The sequence below is a fragment of the Onychomys torridus genome, chromosome 4 (assembly GCF_903995425.1).
Source record: "Onychomys torridus chromosome 4, mOncTor1.1, whole genome shotgun sequence".
NCBI lineage: Eukaryota > Metazoa > Chordata > Mammalia > Rodentia > Cricetidae > Onychomys > Onychomys torridus.
Window position 1 is genome coordinate 64,121,594 of NC_050446.1, and position 25,974 is coordinate 64,147,567.

The following is a 25,974-nucleotide window of genomic DNA, read 5'->3' on the forward strand; positions in this document are numbered from 1 at the left end:
CCTAAAGTGGTCACACATTTTTCTCATTGCCTGCTTTCACATTTCAAATATTGAAAAATGAAGATACTTATTGTTATTATTCTTTTTTTCTGCAAATAGGCTGAGTCCCCGGAGGAGTAGAGAAACTCACAATCACTCATAGAGGGTACATGGTCTTTTTCAGTACCACTGAGCTGCTGTTTTAAAAAATATCCTGCACTTGTAATTAAGTTGATTGATTTATTTGCCTTCATGTAGTTAATTTAGGGTTACCAGAAAATGCTATATTTGTAGGGAAGTGGTATCATAGCAGGAACACAGAACCTTCCTCTTAACTATCTAAATCTTCAGTGTTTGACATGAATACAACTACATGCTGAGTATCAAAGTTGGAAAATCATCAGATGTGTGAGTATTGTAGACATTTTTTATAAGTATATTAATTTTAATTGTATAAATAGTAAGTATAACATAAGCACAAAACATGAATCTTTCTTACAATTGGAGATTTGTGAGATATTTAACATTATTAATTTTTTAAAATAAACATAAATATAAGTTGGTGATAAAAATTTAGAGAAATCTCTTCTTGTTGTTTATGCAGCAACATATGAAAGGTGATTGGAGTGGAAAGCCAAACAAGAAATCAAGTTATATTGGCGAACCAGGTAAACATCAGCAGGAAATCATGCAGCTATTAAAACATTCTTTCACTTGTCACTTATACCCATTACAAATGCTCTGCCAGTTAAAGTGTTAATGCAGGGATTTCTGCTAGGTCTTGTGCAGAGTACTGAGCATTGAAGGAAAACGTAGCCAGGATGTTACCCAGAGCTTTGACCCTATAACAGAAGAAATAGTCTTGACAAACACAAAAACCAAATTTATAAATGAATGTATAAAAGCCATATGTTATATAAAGAGAATACTTGGAACTGTGGTATATGAGTCATGAGGAAAGAGAGTTTTATGATTCTTATTATTTCTTTATTTTTTAGATTAGACTATAATTACATCATGCCCTCTTCCTTTTCTTTCCCTCAAAATCTGCAATATACCCCCTTCCTCTCATTAAAAGATACAGATATATTTCTAAGTACATAAGTACAATATGCTTATTCTGTATAATGTTACTTGTATGTATGTTTTCAGAGTTGAGCAATTGATATGCTCATCCCTAAGGAAGACTGTTTCTCGTGCTGTCAACATTCACCAGGTGCCCATAGTTTTGTGTAGGGTTCAGGCCTTCTGGTCTTCTCCTACCCTCCACTTTAGAATATCTATTATGTTGTCCTTCTTCTGTTTATGTCTAGGCAGTCATGCCAGTGAGAGTTTGTGGGTGTAGTGTCTGACATGCCTAGGAGACACAGTGGCACAACACACTGCCTCTTCCTGCAGCTCCTGCAATTTTTCTGCCCTCTCTTTCTCAATGTCCCCTGAGCCTTCAAAAGTTTTATGTTTTAATCTCAGGCTATTTTTAATGAGATATTTCTAGTGATCACAATCAAAATTGAAATAACTTCTTATGGATGCTTATATTTTATGTCCTTTTTACTTGTCTATTAGCTTGTCTTTTCCTCTCTTCCAGACTTTGAGGCATAGTTTACAAGTAAAATTGTATGAATTTAGGATAACCTACTTAGTAATTTGAGACATATCAAATTATTGTTATACATACATATGTAAAAATACTATATAATAAGCCAGTTGACACATTTTTAATATCACAGTTACACTTGTGCATGTAAGTTTGAATGTGTGCATGGTTAGAACACTGGAGGTCATCTTTCCTAACAATTTTTTGTTTACAATAGTTACACTACATATTGGATCCGTAATATTTATTAATTTTAAAAAGGGTAAACTGTGACAAACATCACTGCATGTCCTTTTCCTTCAAGTCCATTGTATTCTGTTGTTATGAGTTTGACAGTCCGTATTTCACAAGTACGGGAGAACATGAGAGAGTTGCATTTCTACCCTTACAACTTATTTCATGTAACATAATGCTGTCGAGGATTGTGCATGTTCCTTTTTCTTTTTCCTTCCAAGAATGCCCTTAAACTTTATATCCTCCTGCCTTCACCTGAAGATCCATCTTTCAATGTACAACTAAGTGCCCACAACAACATATTTTGTATTAGCAAATCCACAAAGCAGATTAGTACACTGTTTATGTCAATGCTGGTTGCATCTATACTCAGTATGTGTATAATTATTCTGTTGTTATTCTGTAAACAATACAGAATAACAACTACTTGTATAATACATTCTATACTGTTTATTTTGTATTAACTACTGTAAATTATCTGGAGAATACAATATGTAGGAGACATGGCTAGGTTATGTGAAAATCCTATGCTATTTTGTATGAAGCACCTTCAGATCCATGGACTTGATCTTTAAACTAATATCCTAATGATACCAAGGGATAACTCTATACACCAATGTTCTTCATCCACTCATCCATCAATAAATATTTCTTTGTATTAGTACATTTTTCTTCCTATAACGAACTACCCAACCTGATACAGGACCTAGTCTCTCAAAAATTCCAGGTCTTGGGCTGGAGAAATGGTCCAGTCAATCATTACTTCCTACCAATTTAGGAAAGTGATTTGCTGTAATGATTATTATTCATGAAACTTTCATAATATTTATTTGTGTGTGTGTGTGTGTGTGTGTGTGTGTGTGTGTGTGTGTGTGTGTGAGAGAGAGAGAGAGAGAGAGAGAGAGAGAGAGATGTTTTCTTTTTAAGCAGGGATTCATATTGGCCTGATATTTGAGAAACAGGCTAAGCAGATTCACGATAAAGTTCAAGGCAGCTCCTTTAGTTTATCTCTGTTAGTCCATCTCCCTAGAAAAGGGTTTATAAGCATATGCTAGCACATGTGACTTTTTTCTGTGCATTCTTAATCTTAGTTTCTTCTCCAAAACCAGATATGAAAAACATATCCATAAAAACTGAAAAAGCACAGAGTTTAAATAGTTTGCATGTATATGTTTATTATTCATTATTTGATAAAATTAATAATTACTGATTAAATTGACTTTGAAATGGTCCTAAATAAAAACAAAAATTTTCTCTTGACAGTTCATTCTAAGACTTTTGTTTCTTGTTTATTTGCGTAATTAACATACATATATCTACACATCTTATCCAGTAAAGCAATGGAGATGCTCTCCAGAAAAGCCTTGTCTATGTCTTTATTAACCACAGTCAGAGGCAGAATCTCACTGTGTTATATCCTAAGTAAGTCAGACATTTCAATGGAACAAGATAAATAACAAATTGATGAACAAGTGCCAAGAAAGCATAAACCAAATAATATATTCCACAAATAGGTATTGCTGAGAATATTGTGGTAAAGCTATTATATATTTAAGATATATGAGTAAACTTGTGATTATAGGAATGGGATTTTTTTAATTTTTTATTTTAATACATGTTTTGTTTAAAAAAATTATTTGTGTGTATGTCTGTGTGTGCATGTGCACAAGTTCAAGTGCCTGAAGAAACTAGAGGATGGTGTTGGATACTCTAGAGAGGGCGTTTCAAGACTTTGTAAACTGACACGGCTTCCAGCAAATCAATTTGAGTTCTCTATAAGAGTAGTATATACTCTTACCCGACGATCCCTCTTTCCATCCCCTTTTAAGTCTTTAATATGAACATTGTAGAGTGTTTTAGAAATGCTAAGGAAGGATATCTAATTGTTTAGGTGAGTTTCAAGGAAGATTTCAAAAGACTTAACACAGACTAGGCAAAATCTCTAAAAATAAGAAGTATAAATACAAAGTTCTCCAAGGGAAATGGCCAAATTAATAGTCCAGAAGCATAGAAAGCATGTTACAGTAGGAAATTAAATTTTACTCTATGTCTGTAGGGGCCTATAATACATGCAGAAGACCTAGGCATCAATAGGCATTGCAGAGGTAAATACAGAGTTCAGATTTTACAACATATTGAACTATGCACTAAGAACTTTGGAAGGTGCTATGAAAGTCCTGAAAAGCTTGTGAATGGGTCAGTTATAAGTGAGAACAGGTTATTTGACAATGATATTGCCATTTTAAAAGTTACTGAGGATGAATATAAACTGTAGTTTTCTTTTCCTAATGCTTAGGATCTCAGGGTGATGTTCCACCCCCCGGTATTTTTTCTTCTCCTGTTTACTCAAATATGTAAGTATCAAAATTATTAACATGGAATCATGTATTCATATTTTGATAATTGCTTAAGTACATGACTACATGAAATCTTCCCATTTTTGTAGTTCTACTTAGATTTACTGAAACGTCATTGCTTAAAAACTTTCAAAACTGAGTTAGAATTCTAGACATAGTGAAGGCCATCCTCCTTCCGTCTATCCAGTCCTTTGCTCTCTGTACCCATGATCTTTGCCCTTTTCTCCAGGATTTCTTTGTATTTCTCTTTGAAATATTTACCTATGACTTTTGAGATTATTGGCTTCTGGAGGATGATAAAATAGTTCATCGTACCATTTCAATGACTTGATCATTTTTCTCCTTCTTAAAAATAATTGCAGTGTTGTCCAGAATAATACTCATGTTGGAAATTGAAACCTTCAGTGATATTTAGTAGAATTTTTTTTCATTTCTCAAACAAATATTGGGGAACATATATTTTAGCAATTTTTTCGACTTGAAAAGAAGTTTTAGAACCATTGTGATCTTTTAAAAATGTTTATATGGGGCTAGTATGTATGTGTGTGCATGTGTGCACAGACAGAAGACAGGAGTCAACATCACTAGTTATCTTTATCTTCTCTTTGACATTTTATTTTTATGAGGCAGAGTCTCTCTCTGAATCTAATGCAGCCTTTATGTGTATGATCAGGATTGGAACCCATTTTTCATGCACAGCAAGCTATTGACACAAGACTGTCTTCCCAGTGACCCAATGCTAAAACCTTAAAAAGGAAATCAGCAAAGCAAATGAAACACAAACTAAACTATACACTTTACAAACCTAGATTCCTGTGTAAATGGCTATATAAAAGAAAAGATCTCTGATGACAAATAATTTTTATATTCACACTAAGTATTGTCCATGACGAGTTTCAACGTGAGGTTGATGGGTATTAATATGTAGAACTCAGTGAATGTTCACAGTCTACATAGCATTGTGTTACAGCCAGAAAGAATGAGTCTTTCCAAACAAGCAAAATGAGGAGGAAAGATGTCTACCATGTGTGGATAATGATTACTTGTTTTTAGGGGATAAATAAGTGCTAAAGGAAGAACATTATAACCCCCTTTACTGTCTGGTCAGACCCTGCTCATCACACGTACCAATTTAACTATATATTATGAAAGACTTTACCATGGGGACCATACATTTGTTCTAATGTCAACCACCTTTCACCCCCCTCAAATACTTATTTGTCCCTTTTAAAAATGTAAATGCAAAAGATTGCTAATGTAAAAATGAAAATTCATGACAGAGAATTGAGATAAATTGTGCTAGCAGTGGGAGTAGAGTTGTAAAACCTAAGCATTAGACAATTCAGTTTGAAATACTCAGTCACATAGACTATAGTTAGAACATTTACTAATTAAGTAAAAGTCCAATAGTTGGGGAAAATAATGTTATCAAATTAGCATATAATTAATTGCTTTGTTAGCAATACATCAGTAAAACTGAAGGTAAAGAAACATTCAATAATGGTCTTCATTTGAGATTTGATATAGGTAGGTACATCTTTAAAACCTATTTATCAAGCATCTATTGAGAATGCACTGTGTTTAAGAATAATGCCAGATGTTAGGCTAATATCTAGATTTATAGAATTAATGCACTGTCATTATGATGAATTATTTTAAGGAAGCAATATAGACTAATTTAAAACTCCCAATATATTCACATCTTTTTGAAATAAATATGTATGAAATGGTGCAAACCTTCATTTTTTTTTAAGAATTGTAGAATTATGTTCCTGACTGTTTTTAGTCAGTGTTCATTTCTTTAATGAAAAGAATGAATTTTTAAAGGTCTTTACTCTTCCATTATTTTTAATTCTTATGCCTGGCATTAAAAACCAATTGCTCCTTTGGAGGGTGCTGGGGATTTAGTGAAGTGCCTCCTTCATGCTAGGCAAGCACTGCAGTACTCACTGAGCTATGCTGGCAGCTAATAGAGTCAATATTTAACACCAATTTTTCATCCATTTCTTTAGGTCTTTCATATGTCTTTGCTGCCTGTTTGGACATATTGGCAGACTGTCAGTGCACAGAGCTAGCTATAGGACTCTATTCTATGCCTTAAGACAGAAAAAAAATTAAAGTTAAGTTTAGACAATCCAAAGTAATAAATAAATAATAAAAGTAAAGTGTGTAACTTTGAGTTGATTTAACAAACTAGATCTAAGAAAAGTTCTAGTCTGTAGACTATTGTTTCCTAACTCTCCATTCCTCTCTCCCATTTCTTTACTCTCTTTTCAAGCCTCTCCCCCTCATCTCTTACTTCTCCCTCTTTTTCCTCCTCTCTCCTCTCCTGTGATAGTCCCAGCATAGCTCATTGTAGCTCATGAACTCAATCTTCCCACCTCAGCCTCCTACCCAGCTGAAAGCCCAGCCACAATGCCAGGCTCCCAAACCCATTTCTGAGCTACAACAATTGAAGTGTTTTGTTTTGTCTTGCTTCTGCACAAGTAAGCTGCAATATTTAGACATTTTTTTTTTACAAATTTTTGTTTTAGGTTTTGTGAAAAATTATTTTGAAATGTATATATAGGCTTAAGAAAATTAAAGAGTGCCAACTTGACTAAGGAAGTAGGAAGAGCTTAGGCATTTAAATTGTCCATGTTTGGGACAATCAGAACTCAATTTTCAGACTTATTTATCATAATTTTTAATTACTGAGTACTTACACTGTTTTACAATTCATAAAACTACCCTTTGTTTCACTAGTATGTAATAGTAAATCTAATTACAACACATGAAAAGATGTGTCCATCACATCATTACACAAAGATGATTGAAGTTAGCATTGAAAGTAGTCAGAAACCAGTAGCTTCTGAATAGAAATCCGCATGCTGTCTTTCTGATGTGAGATGTAGCACAATGAAGTTGGGATCTTAAAATGGAGATAGAAGATTACCAGAGAGCTATGATCATTAACCTTGCTATTCCATCAGCTCTATTAGCAGATAGAATAGAGTCATCATCTGTTCCTTCCTTTCTTTTACTGTGTCACTCCCCAGAGAATCGCAAAATGGACATGTCAAAGGTATGTCAGAGTTCCATCCACCAGAATCATGCATTGTTTGTGTGATGTATTGCGTACTGTGATCCTACTCTTTGTAAAAAAAAGCACAATTTTGAGTCTATAGGCCTGTTTCTTAGCAGAACATTAAATAGAACATTCAAGAAAACAAAATAAAGTATAGGGTATTATATATTTATGTAGAAGACATATCATAAAAAAGAAACAATAAATAATATGAATTTTGAAAGTATATTCACAAATTATTTGTCCTAACTTAATTAACTCATAACTATTTCTTAACTTTACAGGCAACAAAATCTCCAAAATTGCTTGCAAAATAAAGTATGTATCACAAAGTTAACTGATAAGACAGTATATTAATTATCATATGCCATTCTACAAAAAATGTAAATCAGTTATCAACAATCATCTACTGATATTTGTTGTTCATTCCCTATGCCTTTTACTGTAATGGAAGTTTACTTTTACATAATTTTGTTTCCTTATAGTCTAAAATTGTTATCAAAAATACGCTTGAAAGCCGGGTGGTGGTGGCGCACACCTTTTATCCCAGCACTCAGGAGGCAGAGGCAGGCGAATCTCTTTGAGTTCGAGGCTAGTCTGGACTACAAAGTGAGTTCCAGGAAAGACGCAAAGCTACACAGAGAAACCCTGTCTCAAAAAACAAACAAACAAATACCATTGATAATTAGGAAGGTCTCTTGCGTGTACCATGGAGTAAACATTCAGGGACCTAGCATTGATGAGCAGCATGAGATAACAGAATCTCATCCCTCATGAGATATTATTAATCAATATAGCTTTGCAAATATTGATGACTAACTCTGTAGAAAATGAGTTGAGATGCCTGAATCTGTGTCCAGCAACTCTTGTGGGAAGAACGTGCTACCAAAGACCACAGGCAAAAGTATTTGCTCACCTGTGAGCTGAGACTTGAAGCAGGAAATGAAAAAGTGGCATAGTTTAAAAACATTTAACTCTGTCTAGTCAGACTAATCTGGGACCTTGAGAAATATAACAGCAGTGGGCCTTTGTTCATTGAATCATGCTCAGTTAATAAGGCATGAAGCACACACAAATCTTCGATTTAAGGAATGTCTCTCTGTTTAATATCATAATTGAAAGAAATTGAAAAACGAAGATTCCTTTAACCTCATTTTGTTACATTCAAAATTTTAGAAATTACCCTCTTTTTTATATTACAATTGGAAATGCTTTATCCTTCACCTAGTTTAAGAACGGCAGTATGGTTCCATTGTTCATTATATCTTGTATAAAAATATTGTAGATATCTCAATATATACATTCAGTATTGTTCATATAGAATAATTATCTCATACTTTAAAATTTATTATTTATTATTAGAATTTTCAATTAAAGGTATATTTATGTGAACAAGACTTTTATTCTTCCAGTCATCTCAATCTGTGCTTATCAAAGCATTAGCCATCATCTACCCTTATAGTGAAAAGATATTTTAAAAAATTGGGTAATCACAGCCTAGTGGATTTTCATTAGGTGCTCCCTAAGAGCTTCAAAATTTATCAGCAGAGAGGGTGTTACACAGATTTTAGATTTTCTTGTTATGTTGACTTAAAACATAAGTAATTTCTGTTTACCCTAGGTGTATTTGAGTGGGAACAACCTGTCAGCCTTTCTGTCATGTCTTGTATTTTCATTCATCTATTTTATGCTTTCATAGTTTGTTCTGATTAGTCATGTTAGATACAAAGCCAGTCTAAAATATACTAATTTTTGTATTCCATAAAAACAGACTGTGTGCTTACTGTTATAGCATGGAGTAGACATGAAAATGATTTATTCTTCATCCCCATATAGAAGCTAGACAAATGCTTCTGACGACTCCAAAATACATCTACTATATCTGTTTGGAGAAATAATTTGAAATAATTTAATCAGTTTTCAAAATATATAGCAGAGTTATGAATACCACACTGGGTTTTTCCAAAACTTTTCATGAGATAATGACGAAATAACAATTTGATAACTTTAATTTTAAACTTATTTACCCCAGTTATGAATGTTGGAAAATAATTTAGTTTCTTAAGTCATATATATAAAATGAAATTTTATGCTCAAAATATATTTTCCCTAGTATAAAATAATCCAGCTTAAAACAGTCTGAACTGATTCTGAACAGATTCCTTCTTTCATTTCCTTATAAATCATGCTAGTATTCTACTTATATTATATAATTATTATATAATTGTTTAATATAAAAAATTGAATGTTACCCCCCGTATCTTCCAAATATGGAATAAATCCTTATATGACTTAATTTTTATCTGATTATCTCTTTCTAGGTAACTCCTGATGAACTAAATAGCATAATTCAAAATATAATGACATGGGTTGTAGCTACAGTAACCAGTATATTATATCCAGCCATCACAAAATATGAAGAAAAAGTACAGAGTAATGCTTATCCAGTGTCTGATGACTCAGACCTTTCTTCAGATAGTTCAAGTTTCTGTAGTACATGCAGTGAGGGCCTCACATACAGAAGCTACACACCTAAAGCATTTCAAGCAGATCCATATGTAATTGCCGGGGACAGGCCAGTGAAGAAACCACCCACACCTTTGAAAACTCCTTCTGCACATGTGGAAAGAAGAGTTATTGACACAAAATATCAAGTGAGAGAACAATCTATATCTTCACAAGTCAATTACACAAAAACCAGCTTGGAATACCCGTTTCCTAAGATAGGAAGCAGTAAATCTGATAGTCACCTTTTAACGACATTAGAAACAAGCACTAAAAAATCTAAAGATGTTACCACAGAAACAGATAGTTTTGAGATTCCATTTCTATATGACAAAAAAGCAAAGGCCATGGATCAGATGAAAAATTTAAAGAATGTTTTTGTAAACTTTAAATGTCACTTGAAGGGAGAAACAGAACTTATTTTAGAAAGTATTTTTCAAGAAATAATATCTGACTTAACCCAGGCCATTCCTTCTCTTTCTTCTGTGACTGCTGAAGTTTTTGTTGACCAATGTAATACAGAGAGAGAAGATTTGCTCTCAAATGTTGACATATGCTCAGTAGCTTCAGAGATTGTGGAAAATATGCTGGAAAGACTAGAGTCCGCTGTTGAGAAACAATGTGTGCAGATGTTTTCACAAGAAGATTTGACAGTTGATATTAAAACAAGTTTCTCAGGTAGTGCTGAATATTTCTCATCCTTAGATACAAAACCTTCAGAAGATACACTGACTTCTACCTTGGAGCCAATGTGTGGTATTGCAGATGATATGGTACATGCCATTTTAGAGAAGTTGATGACTCTTGCATCTTATAAGAAAAGTGAACTTCCTCTTGAAGAGACAACTAAACATTTTCACCAACAAATTAAGACAGAGCCAATTTTTGATAAATTTTGTCAAAACACTGACCAATATAAATCTGATCCTGAATCTGATGCTGCTGATCTAATTGTGAAAGAAGAAATACAAAAGTTAATATCAAATATTTTTTCACAGTCCTATCTAGTTGGTTATGTGGAAGAAGCAATAAGCACTATACTAGGCTATGTACAAACTGAACTTAATAATGAGAGACTAATTGCATCTGAAGAAACAATAGTGCTTCTTCAGCTACTGGATGATGTTTTAACTCAACTTCACCAGGGGCTGGCAAAAGCAGGTGTTAAAAAACATAGACAATCTCGAATAAGAACTCGTCTTGATGCTGAAGACAAGTATAGGCTCACTAGCACTGGCTCATTTAATGATCTTAGAACTAGAAGACCATTTCTTCCTGTTAATGTCCCAGGCATGGTTCTTTATTCTGAAGATGAGGAGGAGGAAATAGATAACCTTGTGAGAAGTGTGCTTGATTCATCCTTCAGTGATGAAAAAATAAAACCACAAGAGCAATTTATTCATTGGCCTACAAGGAGAGACACTTGTATTGAATCCAAAAGGAGCTATAAACTACCAACAAAACCTACTTCTCAAAGCAAAGTTGGATCTCGAGACTGCGGATTAAAGTTGAAATTATCTCTTAGTGGTGAAGACATTGTGAAGACAGAACACTGCTTGACTAATGATGCTTCAATTTTTAGCCAAGATCAAAGACATCAAATACAAAAGGCTTCAGAAAACATAATTAAACACATTTTAACAGAAATGCTCAAGGATATGTCTTCTGTTTCATCTCATCACCCAGGAAGCAAAATTGGTGAAGAAACCTCTGCTTTCATCTCAGAAAAATCTCAAGGATTATCAGATCAAGAATGGATAGAAGAGATGTTTTCTGGGTCAGAAATATGTGCATTCGCACATGAAATAACTGATTCTGTGATAAATATACTTCATAAGGCCTCAAACTGCATTCCTAATACCATTAAAAACACCATTTCATCAGTTCATCAAACTTGTCGAGGTCATTCTGATACTCCCCAAACAACCAAAGAAATGTCAAGTAAAATGCCATTCAAAGTATGGTTTGACAGTGAAAAGAAAATGAAATATTTATCTTCACTCAACATAGAGCTTGAAAAGACTTCCCCATTAAGATCTCGAGAATGTGAACCTAAGTATGTAAATGATATTACTGATAAGATCATTAATACAATTTTTAAAAGTCTGAAGTTATTTGTTTGTCCAAAATTACAGACTGGTAAAAAGTCTTCACTGGTAGGGAAATCATTACATTCACAACTTAGTACTTACACAATGAAAATAGTCAATATTGTTTTAGATGCTATACAGAATGAACTAGAATTCACCAGGATACACCCAAATCCTAGGGAGGCAGACCATACAAAGTGTCATACTAGCAAAGGGTTGTTTGCCAGTTCCAATGAACCAGTAGACTCCCATGTCACTGGCTTCAGTGATGTTATGGAAAGTCCATTACTGACATGTATTTATGAAATGATATCAAGTGCAAATGAAGATCAAACAAATACTTCAGATAATACTTCTACAGTGGTATGCGGGTCTGAAAATGCTAATAAACAAAACATTTTGCTAAGTAAACAGGATAAAAATTCTTTTCGACAATATTTGGCTACACCTTGTATTCACCACAGTATTGTTAATGGAAAGGATTTGAAAGATAGTTCCAAGCGGCAGGTGTTAGATCGAATTGGAGAAACACTGCATGAAATGTTAAGCAAACTCACAGGTTCCCAACCTGATTTTCAGCAATCTTGTAGTAAGCAAAACACAGAGAAGTTATGTAAGGATCCTCCAACACTATCTAATGTTCAACTCATTTCCAATGCAATTCTGGAATATGTCCTTGCAAAATTATGTAATATTAACATAGATACCAGCATTGTAAATTCTGGATTGAAAACTGGCTCAGAGACACTTGACATTGACAACCTATCATTTGCTTCTACTATGGAGGAAATGGCCAAATGCATCAACATCATCTCTAATATAATTTCCAAAATGATGATGGGTGATAAAGAGATTATGAAAAATAAAGCAAAAAATGATCTCCCAGTGTCTCCCAAAACAGAGAACTCAAAAAAAATGTGCCCAAATAAACTAAAAACTGTTGCTTCAGATATTCTTAACACGGTTTTTGCTAAACTGGAAGGATTTGCCAATGGAAATGTAGAAAATATTGGTGTTCTTAATGACAAAAATAAAACAGAGAAGAAAATGGATTGGGAATGTGAAAACAAGAATTCTCCCACAGATTCACGTGATAAATCATTGCAGTCTACTTTATACACTCAGGCAAAGAAGGTATCAAGTGCTATTTTGAAAGCCATTCAAACAGAATTAAATATTAACCTATCGGATAGTAAGAAAAATACAAAAAACTCACCACAGGAGACTAAAATACTTACAAATATAGTTGATTTAATTTTAGATGTAGTATCTTCTGATATGTTTGTTGAAGCTGAATCTGAGCACAGAGACATTGAAAATTATCGATATCGACCAATTTATGGAAATTTTCTTCCTGGAGGAGCTGAAACAGGGTCATTTCTAGATGATGACACACAAAATAAAGAATTCAATGGAGATAGAACATCACCCACAGAAGAAACTAGAACCTTTTCTACTGACCAGTGGGTTCTAGAAAGAACCTTGAACAAAATTGAAGTAAAACTCAAAGAACCACAAAAATCTCCAATTGTTCCCATTATAAGAAATATTTTGAATGAAATTTTTCAAAGTGCTTTAATCAATCAATTAAGTGTTGTTTCTCTCTCACACTCTTGTTTTAGTAGTATGCCTTGTAATGTCCCTGTATCAACTACTCAAATGTCTGCTCAATTTATAGATCCTTTGATGGGCCCTTTAGTGTCTGACACAGATGTAACTAAGGTGGTGAATGATGTTGTTAGGACCGTATTTCACAAACTGTATTCAGCTGCCACAACAGAAAAACATGAAAGTGGAAACAGATGTGAAACACTCATCTTTTCAACCAATGTTTCTTTTCATGAGCATACCTATCCAGAAAACCAACCTGTAAGTGTATTAAATGGCAATCCATGTGACATTCAGTCGAGCTGGAATGTTGACAAACAGACAAAAATAAATGTAGTTGAAGATATTGTGCAGGCAATATTAGAAAATTTAGAAACTTTTGCTGCTTCCAAAGTAGAATCTCTCTTTCATCCCCAAGTCGGCTTCAGAGTTCCATTGACGTTGCCAGTACAGCAGGAAGGGGCAACATTAAGCAAAGCATTGTCAGGCAAAGACTCATATTCTGATAAGCAATTTCCCTATTGTTCAGTGGATTATAACACCCCAGGAAAGATGAATTCGTGGTGCCAACTGTCCTTGTCCAAATTAAATATTTATGCAAAAGAAGTGGCTAGGAAAATTTTACAAGGCATCAAACATGAGTTAGATAAAGAACAAGAGAGTCTGCCCCTGACAAATAACATTGTGGTTTCTGAGAACATTGCAAGTCAGGTTGTTAGCACAGTGCTCGATATTGTGTCAAGCAAAAGCAAGTGTGACCAAAACAGTTGTGACAAAGATAATTATTCAGAAGAGCAAGATGGTATTATTGAAAGGCTAGTCAATAAGACAGAATACCGGAAAACACTTGAGTTTAAAATTCAAGATACCATTGAAGGGATCTTATGTGATATTTATAAAAATATCATGTATCAGAATAATCTCTCATTTACCACACCCACTCTGCAATATAGTATACCTAGTAAACACTCAGAAGCGAATTTACAACCAGTTGTTATGGGTACAAATATTATCCCGAAAGTGTCAGTTCCTAAAACAGATGTGATTTTGGTGTCCAAAGATATAGTGGATATTGTGCTTCATAACCTTACTTCTTTGGTCATGCTTGCCATAAAGGCCAAAGATCCTGTTTCCTCAAGATTGGCCTTCTATGATATGTTTCCAAAATCTCAGTGCCAACAGCCTCTTTTTATAACACAAAGAACTGAGGAACAACCAGGGCATTTTTCACATTCAAACACGAATTTAGCTTATGCTGATGTTTATCAGATGCCTGTGAAGAGAAATGAAGACACCAGGGAACCTGCATCTGACCCGTGCGAGGAAAACGCCAACTTCATTACTAAAACTATTTTCAATCGGTTACAGTCTTTTGCCACAGAAAGAATAAATTCATTAATGCCTCCAACGTTTAAGTCTAAGAAAGAAAATGTATTTATTAGCCCAGAATTTGAAAATGGTAAACAAGATGACAGCATTTCTCATGAATCAGGCCAAGCTGAATCTGATGTGAATGCCCTAAAATTATCAACAACCAAAACAGATCCTAAGCAAGAGCTTGCAAAACCTATCTTTGCCAGTTGCAGGGAAAATCTTGGAACCACAGTCCATTTTTCACAAACTAGTCTTAAGGACTATGCTGATTTCATTGCCAGTGCTATTTTGAAGCTTATTAAAAATGATTTAGACTTAGAAATTCAAAGTGTGCACACATGTTCAAACAACATTTTATTTCAAAAAAATACTGTGAGTGAAATTGTTAATAGTATCTTAAATATTTTGCAGAATAAAGGATCAGAAAATGAATTTTTTTTATCCACCCCAGAGAATTCTAGCTGTTCACAATTAACCATATCAAATGAAGTTTTGCTGGGATACAAAGAGAGGGAAAAATCTACGATATTATCACAGTTCACAAATGACACTTTAGAAGAAAACCAAACAACAATGGAAAAAAAAAGCCAGAGATTTGTTTTGGAAGAAATATTTTTGAAAAAAGGAGGATCAAAACCAAGAGAAAAAAACGAAATATTCAGTGCAGTAGAGGAGGTTTTGAAGAAGCTGAATCAAAACATAATGGAAATCACAGGCCACTTGCTCCCATTTAATGAAATCCCCTACATTGTATCTAAGTCTAAGAGTAAAACATCAGCTATAGCACGGAAGAAATTCTTTCAGTCTTATATTAACAACACATCAAATGATATACTTGAAAATATTTTGGGAGAAATGCACTCTGTGGTTGTGACATCATTATACAAAAAAACTGAATGCAGGAGAGAGGTGGACAACAATGATACCTCATCAGTAAAACCACTATGCTTTAGAGAAAATAAGCCAGCAAGAAAAAGAAGTAATCCCCCTAGACTTGGGGTACCACAAATGCATCATAATGCTGACAAATTAAATGCTCTTGTGTTAGAAAACACTTTTTTGCCTTATTCACCATTTCAAATTGGAAAATATTTAGTTCAAATAGTTCTTGATAAATTATTAAATTTTGTTTCCATTCATCTAGAAGAGAGATATCCCCCTGAAGGTAGTTATGATGACATGTACCTTCTTAGACTACATAATTCTAAACTGAGCCCTAAGAATAGCCCTAGGCCAGGATGTAAAACAAGTTTAAAAGTAAGATCAAAAATTACCTCTCTCTCTAAATTTAAAACAAAACCACATCTAGGCATTAGTGGTACTAAGTCCAAAAGCAAGACCAAGTTCGGTGCTGGAGAGAAGATCCCAAGGGAAAACCGATCCAAAACTGCCATTGGGCTGCCACAAACTCTACCGAAAGAGGATGCCAAAACCCTACTGAAAACAAAACTGCCAGCTTCAGAATTAAGAATTTATGCCAAGAACATAATAACTGATATTTTAGAAATAATTGTGAAAGAACTTGAAAGAGTGGCACAAAACAGAGCCATGTTAAGTATGAAAACTTTACCATCTGATCAAATCCTGGAAGCAAGTAAAATTGTTAATGCGGTGTTGCAAGAATTGTATGCTACAAACAACCACAATTTGGCTTCTCCAATTAATGTCTCAAATCTGGGTGATCTTCGCATATCAAAGCAGAATCTGGGTGCAGGTTCCCCTACTGAGCAGCAGGCATGTTTTTACCTTGAGAATGTTTCCTCACAGCTAGAACAGATTTTTCCTAAAGAAGGTATATTTAAAAAAATGTTTGACAAATGGCAAGCAGAAACAAGTGACACAGAAAATGAAAAGTCTAAACTTTTAACTGTAGCTGAAAGCATTTTGACTGAAATTTCAATTAAAGTGAAGGATTTGGAGTATTCACTTTCACTTTTAAATTTACCATCACTTGAAGATTGTGGAAACAGATTATATGATCGCTTTAAAGATGGATCTACCAGAGCTGAAGATACAAAGGCACAAATCAATATGTTTGGACGGGAAATTGTCGAAATGCTATTTGAAAAATTGCAGCTGTGCTTCTTGTCTCAGATGCCTATTCAAGACAGTAAGGGAATGCTAACAAGTAGGAAAGAATATGGTGCTGCTAAAAGTAAGCATAGAGTTCCAAGCAAGCACATCCTCAGTGGTGTGCAGACCTGTAACATGAAGAAAAAAGACCAAGTGTCTACGAGCCCTAGCAACCAAATCGTGCAGGAGATCATACAAAGAGTCTTAAACATGTTAGAGTCATTTGTGGACTTGAAGTTTAAGCATATCTCTAAATATGAGTTTTCTGAAATAGTGAAAATGCCTGTAGACAATCTCTTTCAAGTGCAACAGAGACAATTAAGCAAAAAAATGTTGCCAAAGTTACAACCATTTAGAAAGTTTGGTGATGAACCCAAGTCAAGTACTAGTATACCCAAGGAAAACATACATAACACACTCCTACAGGTTCATTCATTCCATTCAGAATTACTTGCATATTCTGTCACTACTGTCAGTGATATGCTTAGTATAATCAAGAATAAGCTAGACAAAGAAATAAGCCAAATGGAACCATATCCTGTTAGCCTATTGAAAGAGAATATTGCTGCAAGTGAGATCATTGGTACACTGATAGACCAATGTACTCATTTCAGTGAGTCTTTGATCACAAAGCTTCCAAATAAAAATTATTTCAAAAGAACTGAGAATGTTTACATTGTTAACCAGGTTGAATTTGCATCTCATGTGAAAATGCCTACATCAAAGATGAGAAACACTAGTGTGAGAAGTAATACTCCACAAAGGAGTGTATCTGGCTTGATGTTTAATTCAGAGGATGATACAAAAGAAAAGTATGGGATCATATCCAATTCACCCTCACACATCAGTTCCTGTGTTGAAAACAATATTAAAAGCTCAGAGCCATTGGGAAGGCCCAATTCAAAAGCTATGCCATCATGTTCTAGAAACAAAGAACAAGACCAGAGTCAAAGGAAATCAAACTTTGGACTTTATGAGGAAGCCACAAAAGGTAACAATTCTCTTCCTGAAGGCAGTATGTTACACAAATTGTTTAAGAAATCAAATGATTCCACAGAGGAATCACTAAAACAAGTCATGTCATTCATAGGAATGGGAAAAGGTGAAAATCCAAGGGTTTTTCACTATGAGACCACCAAACCAATTGAGCCAAATGAAATTAATACAAATGCTTCCCCACTCAAAATATGTTTAGCTGCAGATAATATTGTTAACACAGTACTGTCCTGCTATGGCTTTCCCCATCAGCCACACCCGGACGAAAGCCTGGAGACCATGAAACCATATTTTATGCCAGGGCAAAATCCTTCGTCTGTGGTAAATGGAGGAGAAAAGAATGAAAAAAATTTGCTCAGAATGTGGTGTAAACGAATGACCTCTATAAATGAAGAAAAAAGTGAAGGCTTTGAAGCCTGCCAAGAGGATTTTTCTTTACTACACAAATGGAAAAATAAAAACTCCAAAATGACAGCGGAGACTTTAGAGGAAACTGACACAATTGCCTTTGCTGATCATGAACTGGGTCCAAATGAAATGCATTTGTTGGCAAGACATGTCACTACATCTGTGATCACACATTTGAAGAATGCCGTAGCTGCAGGTAAGCAAGAGATGAGTTCATTTTTAAGTTGGAATAATTTTGGGAAAATTATTGTCCAAGAGTCTACATTTTGTTTTTTCTGAAAATAGCTTTAGAAATGTGAATAACTATTTGATTATTTTTACACTTCCATGATGCATAAAAATGTTACTACATTAACTGTTTATGTAGTAAGTAAAAAGATGTGGGGATTTTCTCCCTCTAGACCTATAGATAAGGGGAAAATGAAAAAAAAAATTAAAGAATTTTGGTTGAACATGCACTGTGAATCAAAGTTGCAAATACTTGTGCATGCCTCTGCTGCTGCAGTCTATCATTAACTTTTTGGAATTGATACACTTGTATTTTATTCAAGATGATAGAGTAACACAAATCTTTAAACAAGTAAAGTGCAGCATAGCATCAAGTATATTGATTTAATATAGTTTTAAATAATTATTTCACTGGAGCTATGGCAGGATGTTTCACCCAACCTAAAAAATCTCTTCTTAGTGTCCATAACTATACAGTCAAGGCAGACATCAGCCTATGACTTGTAGATTTAAATATGGAAGACCTGTTTTCTCAACATATTGGCTAAGGCTAGGATTTCACAATTGTGAAATATTGAAGGGAAATACTATTTTTTTTTTCAAAAGTTTTACCTTTTACTTTAGTAAGGAGCCTCACAGATAAAATACATTGCCAATATGTTGAATTTTCCAAATTTCCTCTAATCCAATCTAAAAATGCTTGTTTCTGTCTTACATTTTTCTTTTAGTTTCGACTGAGGAGTTGCCTCATGTTTCTTCACTCCCAAAGAAAAATTATGACTCAAAACAGCCTCTCAAAAGCATATATAGTAATTCTTCAATGTATCAGTTTTGTGAACATCTCTCTGAATCAGTCATTTGGTATTTAATTTCAAACATTTCTGATGGCACCACAGAGGGTAGCAAAGACAAAGCATGGGAAATCCAAAAAATAATCTCTAACAAAAAAATATCAATTAATTCTCAAGTGTATAAGAGCAGATCTATTTCCATTGGAGAACTCTCTTTAAGTATTTTTGAAGTTATTATTGAAATTCTTTCTAATGGCAACATTATAATTGCTGACAAGGCACATCAGACTCCCATAAAAACTAAGTACAGGTTCTGTCCAAGCGTGACTTCTTCTGACTTTGATGATATCTTTCAAGATCTCTTAAAAGGAGTGATTTTTGTATTGTCTGAAGTACTAGAAATAATTCATTTTGAAAATAATGTAAGAAACAAATCATATTCTACATTTAGAAATAGTATGCCTATTTTCAACAAAGTCAATACCATGGAAAGTCAGATAGGTGCTCAGGACTGGGAATCATCTCCTCACCTAATTGATGCTCTTGCTCAAAGAAATAAATTAAATTACCTAGCACATAGGCTAAATGGTCTGGTTGGTAACTTAAAATCTCATGAATCCAAAGAAGTCATCAATGAAGTCTTTAATATTGTTTTAGATTTATTTTTACCAGATGACTTCCCAGATGGGGATATGTGTTCTGGTAAATCAGCAAGGACATTTTTTACCTCAAACAATCAACAAAGTAATAGAATACTTGCAAATAATCTAGGGCTTTCCCCCAAATCAATTTTTCTTCTCAATATTGTGTGTGAGAAACTTATTAGAACACTTCTGGAAAAGTGCACGGGCACTGCATTTCTTGAGGATAGTTCTCTTTTTCGTGAAGTAGCAGAAGAATGTCAACATGTAAAATTACTTCGAAGTGTTCAAAGTGGAGATTTTGATTATTGTAAGCCACCAATGAACTGTGAACAGTTTCAAGGAGATTACATATCAGACCTTTCAGAAAATCTGGGAAACATGGATCAAGATTTATTATCATCAGACTGTATACTTGATGTTATGTCCCACAGCTTGGTTAAATCTTTGATGGATAAGCTATCTCATGGTTTTGAACAAGCTCCTTTTGAAAACAAACGCATGAACTACAGAACAAGAGAAACACAACCCTTTCCCCCAGAAACAAAAAGGAAAGAATTAATAGAATTGGGACAATCTAATGCCCATGTAGGATTCATGAGCTATGACAATAATTATTTTACCAAGTCCTTGAATAATTCCAAAGCAACTAGATTTAAAATCCAAACACCATTTGGCAAACAATATACAGTAAAACCTTTCTCTTTGCTACTTCCTGAGAAACAAGAAACAAGGGGAATGAACACAGTAGCCTTTCACAAGCTATGTCAAAGTGGTGCAAATGGTGGTGTTTATTCAGCTACATTTTTGGAGGACATAATCTCAGAATTATTTTTTAAGCTATCTACCTCATTGTGGAGGAAAAATATAAACATCACTGAAACCTGGCTCAATGAGATAAATACATCACTTATCAACAATGTAGTGAATGACTTAAATAATGCTCAAATTACTGTTCTAAGGTATCCTGAAGAAAGGCTGTATTTTCCATCAGCACATAAAGGATGTGTTACTAAGATTGTTGATTCCATTTATTACGATGTTTTACAGAAGTATGAGTTTAAAGTAACCTGTGGTGGCAATCTGCCATATGATAATACTTCAGTAGCTGAACAGATGTCTAATAGCATATTGTTAGAAATTGTAGACTATCAGCTTCCAACTTGCTTCAAGGGAAAGCTCAGATCAAATTCATATCATACTCTCAATGCTGAAATCATACTGTATAAACTTCAAAACAATCTAAGAAAATTTATTTCTGAACCCATATCTTCAAAAGGTTATAGTACCATGTTACCACACTCATTTTTAGAATATGTCATTAGAAGACTTTTAGCTCAGCTTATACCCCTGCCTATTAAGCCTTCATCTTTAGAAAAGCAATGTTTAAAGACTTCAGATTTTGATGAAATGTCCAACTGTATAACAAATAAGGTTATGTCAGCCATTTCAAAACATAAAATCTGGTTCACCATCTATGATAATCAATGTCTCCACACAGATAAAAACCTCCAAAAGATGGTAGATTCTGTTTACAGTAATATTATACAAATGTCTGGTTCTCTTGATTTAATTCAGAAGAATATATTCAACCGAAGTCCAATTATGATTGATCAAATAGCCAGTTTCATTATCCAAGAGATTATTGAAAACCACCTTCGACCATTTTTGTGTGGAGAGACTTTACCTCGCTCCAAAACTCCACTGGATGAAGTATCATATATGGTCAAACAAGTTCTCAATGAAGTTGTAGAGTCTCACAAACCCCAGAAGCCGTCACCTTTACACATTTACCCTGATAAATTTGTAGGAGAAATTGTTACAAGAGTTTTATCAAAGATTTTTAGCCCTAAGCCTAATACTAATGTTGAGCTGGAAAATATGACCCAAAAAATAATAAACTCAGTGAATAACCATTTAGACAATACTAAGATTCCTATTCTATGTGATAAGCAATCATCCTTTCCATTTAGTGATGCAGATATTGTAGATGAACTTGTCACCTCAGTATACAGAAATGTTTTGAAGCAGCATGGGCTAGATCCTGACATTGACGAGTCTGAAAATGGTGAAGCTTTTGTGGAAAATATTGCCAAATTAATCATAGCAGCTATTTCAGATTACCTTCTTCACCCACTGTTTTCTGGTGATTTGTCAGCTGCTCCCTGTTCTAATTCAATGGCTGATAATATTGTTTATGATGTTCTTGGTAACATCGATAATTCTACTAAGTCAAAGCAGAGTGTTCCTCCATATAATACATTGCTACCATATACATTTTTAGAAAATATGATCAGAGTACTATTACTGAAATTTTTTCCTTCTCCTAAAATGGCTTTAAATATAACATCTCCAAAAGATAAAGGAGTAAATTTTAATGAAATTGCTTCCAATCTGATCAGTGATATTAGGAGAAAAATTTCCCAACATGAAATTAGATTTTCAAAAGATGAAGATAAAGTCAAGTCTTTTTACTCAGAAGATGATGTTTGCCATCTTGTTGATTCTGTTTTCACAAATATTTTAGAAAACTCCATTTCTCAAGAATCAGTGGAACAAAATATTACAAAAACTAATGATGTTTTCATTGATAAAGTGGCAGGTTTTATTATTAAATATATCTGTGAGCAGCATCTTCAGCCTTTTGTGGAAAAAAGGCAAATATCTACATCACCATACAAATGTTTTGAAGACAGACAGCCATTAACTTATGCTAGTGCTTATTCTTCAACTTTTTTGGAAGATGTCGTCTCTGGGGTAGTGAGCAAAATATTTCACAGGGTGATTGGCATTGTACAAGTGGAGTCAACAAGAAATTCAGAAGATGTTTTGTTTGATAAAGCTGAAAACCTCATATATTGGATAACAGAGGAATTTTCAAAAGCCCAGGTTACAACTATAGAGAATGCTGAGAAACACTTGTGTTTTTCCCCAGTAGAGAGAGATGTACTCAAAAATATTATTGACACTGTGTACAGCAAAGTTTTAGAAGAATATGAAATGGGAATCATGCCTGATAAAGATTTTCTAAGTGACACAAAGGCATTGGCTGGCCGGATAACCAAAATCATTCTGACTGAAATTTTTGATTTCCAAATTCCACCAGCTCTTGCAGCAAATCTGCCTTTAAGTTTACATTCCAAACTTAGTCAAAATGTTTTGGTAAATAGAGTCCATTATGAAATTAGCAAGTCAAGATTCCGAAGACAAGCATCAACAATATATACTACTATGCTCTCACATATTCATTTAGAAAAAATAGTCACTCAGCTTATGTCTCAGATAAGTCCATCACATTCCAGTGTAGAACATTCTGATACTCTGCAATCAGACTTAAGTAACACAGTCATGAAGCTGATAAATGAAATCATGTCAATAATTTCAAAACATGCAATATGTATTGTAAAACATGGAAATGAAACACAAAGTATGATTTCAGAAAAAGACATACAGTCAATGGTTGACTCCATTTATGCTGATCTTTCTCATTCAAATCTATATCAGCATCTTACAAAAGATAAGAAAGGTATAAGTAGCATACCTGTTTCAAAAATTGCGAGTTTTATAATAAAGGAGATCTTCAATCATCATCTAGAGTCATTTTTATCAGGAGATAAAAGTTTTCTTTCAGCTTCAGTTGTTCAACCTTGCAAGCAGAAGGCAACAAACCCTAAGCAAAAAGAATTGTCTTTCATTATGAACTCAGCTATCTTTTTGGAGGAAGTAATTTCTGAGCTTTTATGCAAAATTCTTCAGTCATTCATACAGAATTCCTTGGCTGCTGAAACCCCAGAGACTGCAATAGCCCAAATAATGGATATCGTTACAACATTAGTAAAATCAGTTGTTTCAGAGTTCACTGCATCTGAGATTTTACTTGCAGAAAATTTGGATGAAAGTCTATGGTTTTCAGAGACATATAAAGAAATGGTTCAAAAAACAGTCAACTCAGTTTATGAAAACATATTAGATGAATATAAATCACTGACGCAACTACACAGGACTATACAAAATGACACTACTTGTTTTGGAGGAAAATTATATCATTTTCTACTGGAAGAAATTTATGATTATCAGGTACAGTCATTAGTTTCAGGTGTATTAATGCCTTCTTCCTATTCTTTCCCTCGTGCTGAAAATATCATCAAAAAAGTACTCAATGTCACCTTGAAGGATACCAGTGCCATGCCATCATGCATTACAGTGCTCCCATGTTCTCTGATAGAAAATATGATTTACAAGCTTTTAGTAAATATCTTCCCTATAGATGATACTATAAATAAACTAACAGAAAAAGAGTTTGGGCCAGATAATGATGACGAGTTCATGGCTGCAGCTTCAAAACTGACTGATGAAATTATAAAGGAAATTTCTGAACATGAGATCAGATTTGCCACTGCAGAGGAGAATGAAGATAGTATGCACTTAGGAACTACTGAGAATTTCATTGATTCTGTATGTAATAATATTTTGAAAAGCTCTGAATTCCAAGCAGAAGTACAGAAAGATGCACACAAAAAGGGAGGTTCATTTCTCAGTAAAACAGCTGGTTTCATTATTAAAGCAATCATGGATCATCATTTGCAACCATTTTTATATGGTGAAGACTCACCTTCTAGTAACTTACCAGAATATGGCCATGATTCTGTTGTTGCTAAGTCTAGGAAAGAAAAGGCACAGCCTTCTCTATTTTCAGCTGCATTTTTAGAAGATGTAATTGTTGGCCTTGCTCACAAGTTTTGTTCTTTTGCAACTCTTGCTAAAGATTCTATGAAAAAGGATATGCCAGAGGCAGAAATTGTAAGCTTAGCTATCAACTTTGCAAACTCTCTCATACGGGAATTTAGGAAAAGTGAAATCAAAGTTTTACCACATGCTGAAGAAATATTTTCTTTCCCACCTATTGGGAAGGAGACAGTTGATGAGATATCTAATTTTGTATATGATCAGTTCATAGGGAAAATTGGATCTGATGGTATTCAGAAAGGTGACACTGGAAACATTATTATAGAAATGGTTTCTTCTTTAGCCCAGAAGGCAATCTCCTCTTTCAAGATTCAGCCATTATTTTCAGGAGACTGGTGCTCAACTTTCTTTTCATTTCTAGATGAAGAAAATATCACCCAAAGAGTTCAGCTCCTACCACAGAAAACATCCATGCAGATTAGTAGACTCTTAAAGCAGAGCCAGCGTGCTCTATCTGAAGACATATCAATGAAAAAAGATGACGTACAAAGTCCAATAATTAACTCTACATCTACCTCCATGAAAAGCAATATCATCAACCTGATGTCAGGATCAACTACAGGTGTCACAGATGCAAAGAAAGATGATAATAATAAACTGAAGTCTGCCACCCTAAAATATGAGAGTGTCTCAAGGGCTACTTCTCCAGCTACCAGTGTGAAAAGTAAAGATCCCCAGGTTCAACATTTGAGTGACAAATGTAAAAGTAATGAAACTGGGAAAGAGAACTTAGTTCTAATCAATGAGCAGGGAAAGATGATTGAAATAATCACCCGTTTTGCAGTTTCTACTGTTAATAACAGTTCGGAGAAGGAGGTACTTGAGTCAGATTTCATAACAGACAATGAAAAGAAAATTGACAGTGCTAGTCGAAGTTTAGTGAAAACAGATGAGAAGCCCAAGAGTGGAAGTAAAGAGAACATAACCAAAAAAACTTTAACAGTAGCCCAACAGCCCGTCAAGGAAGAGAGGACACAGTCTGTAGCTGAAACAGATATAGATGAGGAACTATACACAGAAACTGAACGTGTTGAAAATGTCATTGAAAATATTTATGACAATGTTTTAACAATATCTTCTCAAGAGCCATTGGATTTTTCCAGACTAATATACAGCAAAAGCCTCCCAAGAGATAAAGTTTTGGTTAAGCGTCAAGATTCTGCACAGCCTGTTACAACAAAGGATTCATCCCCATCAGTTAATAGAGACATCACTGCTAAAGAGAAAGCAAGTGTAGAAGCTGAAACTAAAAGAAAAGAAGAGAGTGAGGTAAAAAGAGA

The 25,974-nt window shown here is 34.2% G+C and overlaps 1 protein-coding gene across 1 annotated transcript in view; it reads left to right on the forward strand.

The window, feature by feature from the left end:
- The window catches only part of LOC118581295 (fibrous sheath-interacting protein 2-like), a 77,158-nt gene that overhangs the window by 26,777 nt on the left and 24,407 nt on the right, over positions 1–25,974 (forward strand). Inside the window, exons 13-17 of the mRNA XM_036183318.1 lie at positions 584–647; positions 4,107–4,164; positions 7,519–7,552; positions 9,556–18,484; positions 19,245–25,958. Coding sequence (XP_036039211.1) covers positions 584–647; positions 4,107–4,164; positions 7,519–7,552; positions 9,556–18,484; positions 19,245–25,958 — 15,799 coding nt within the window. The remainder of the gene's footprint in view (positions 1–583; positions 648–4,106; positions 4,165–7,518; positions 7,553–9,555; positions 18,485–19,244; positions 25,959–25,974) is intronic.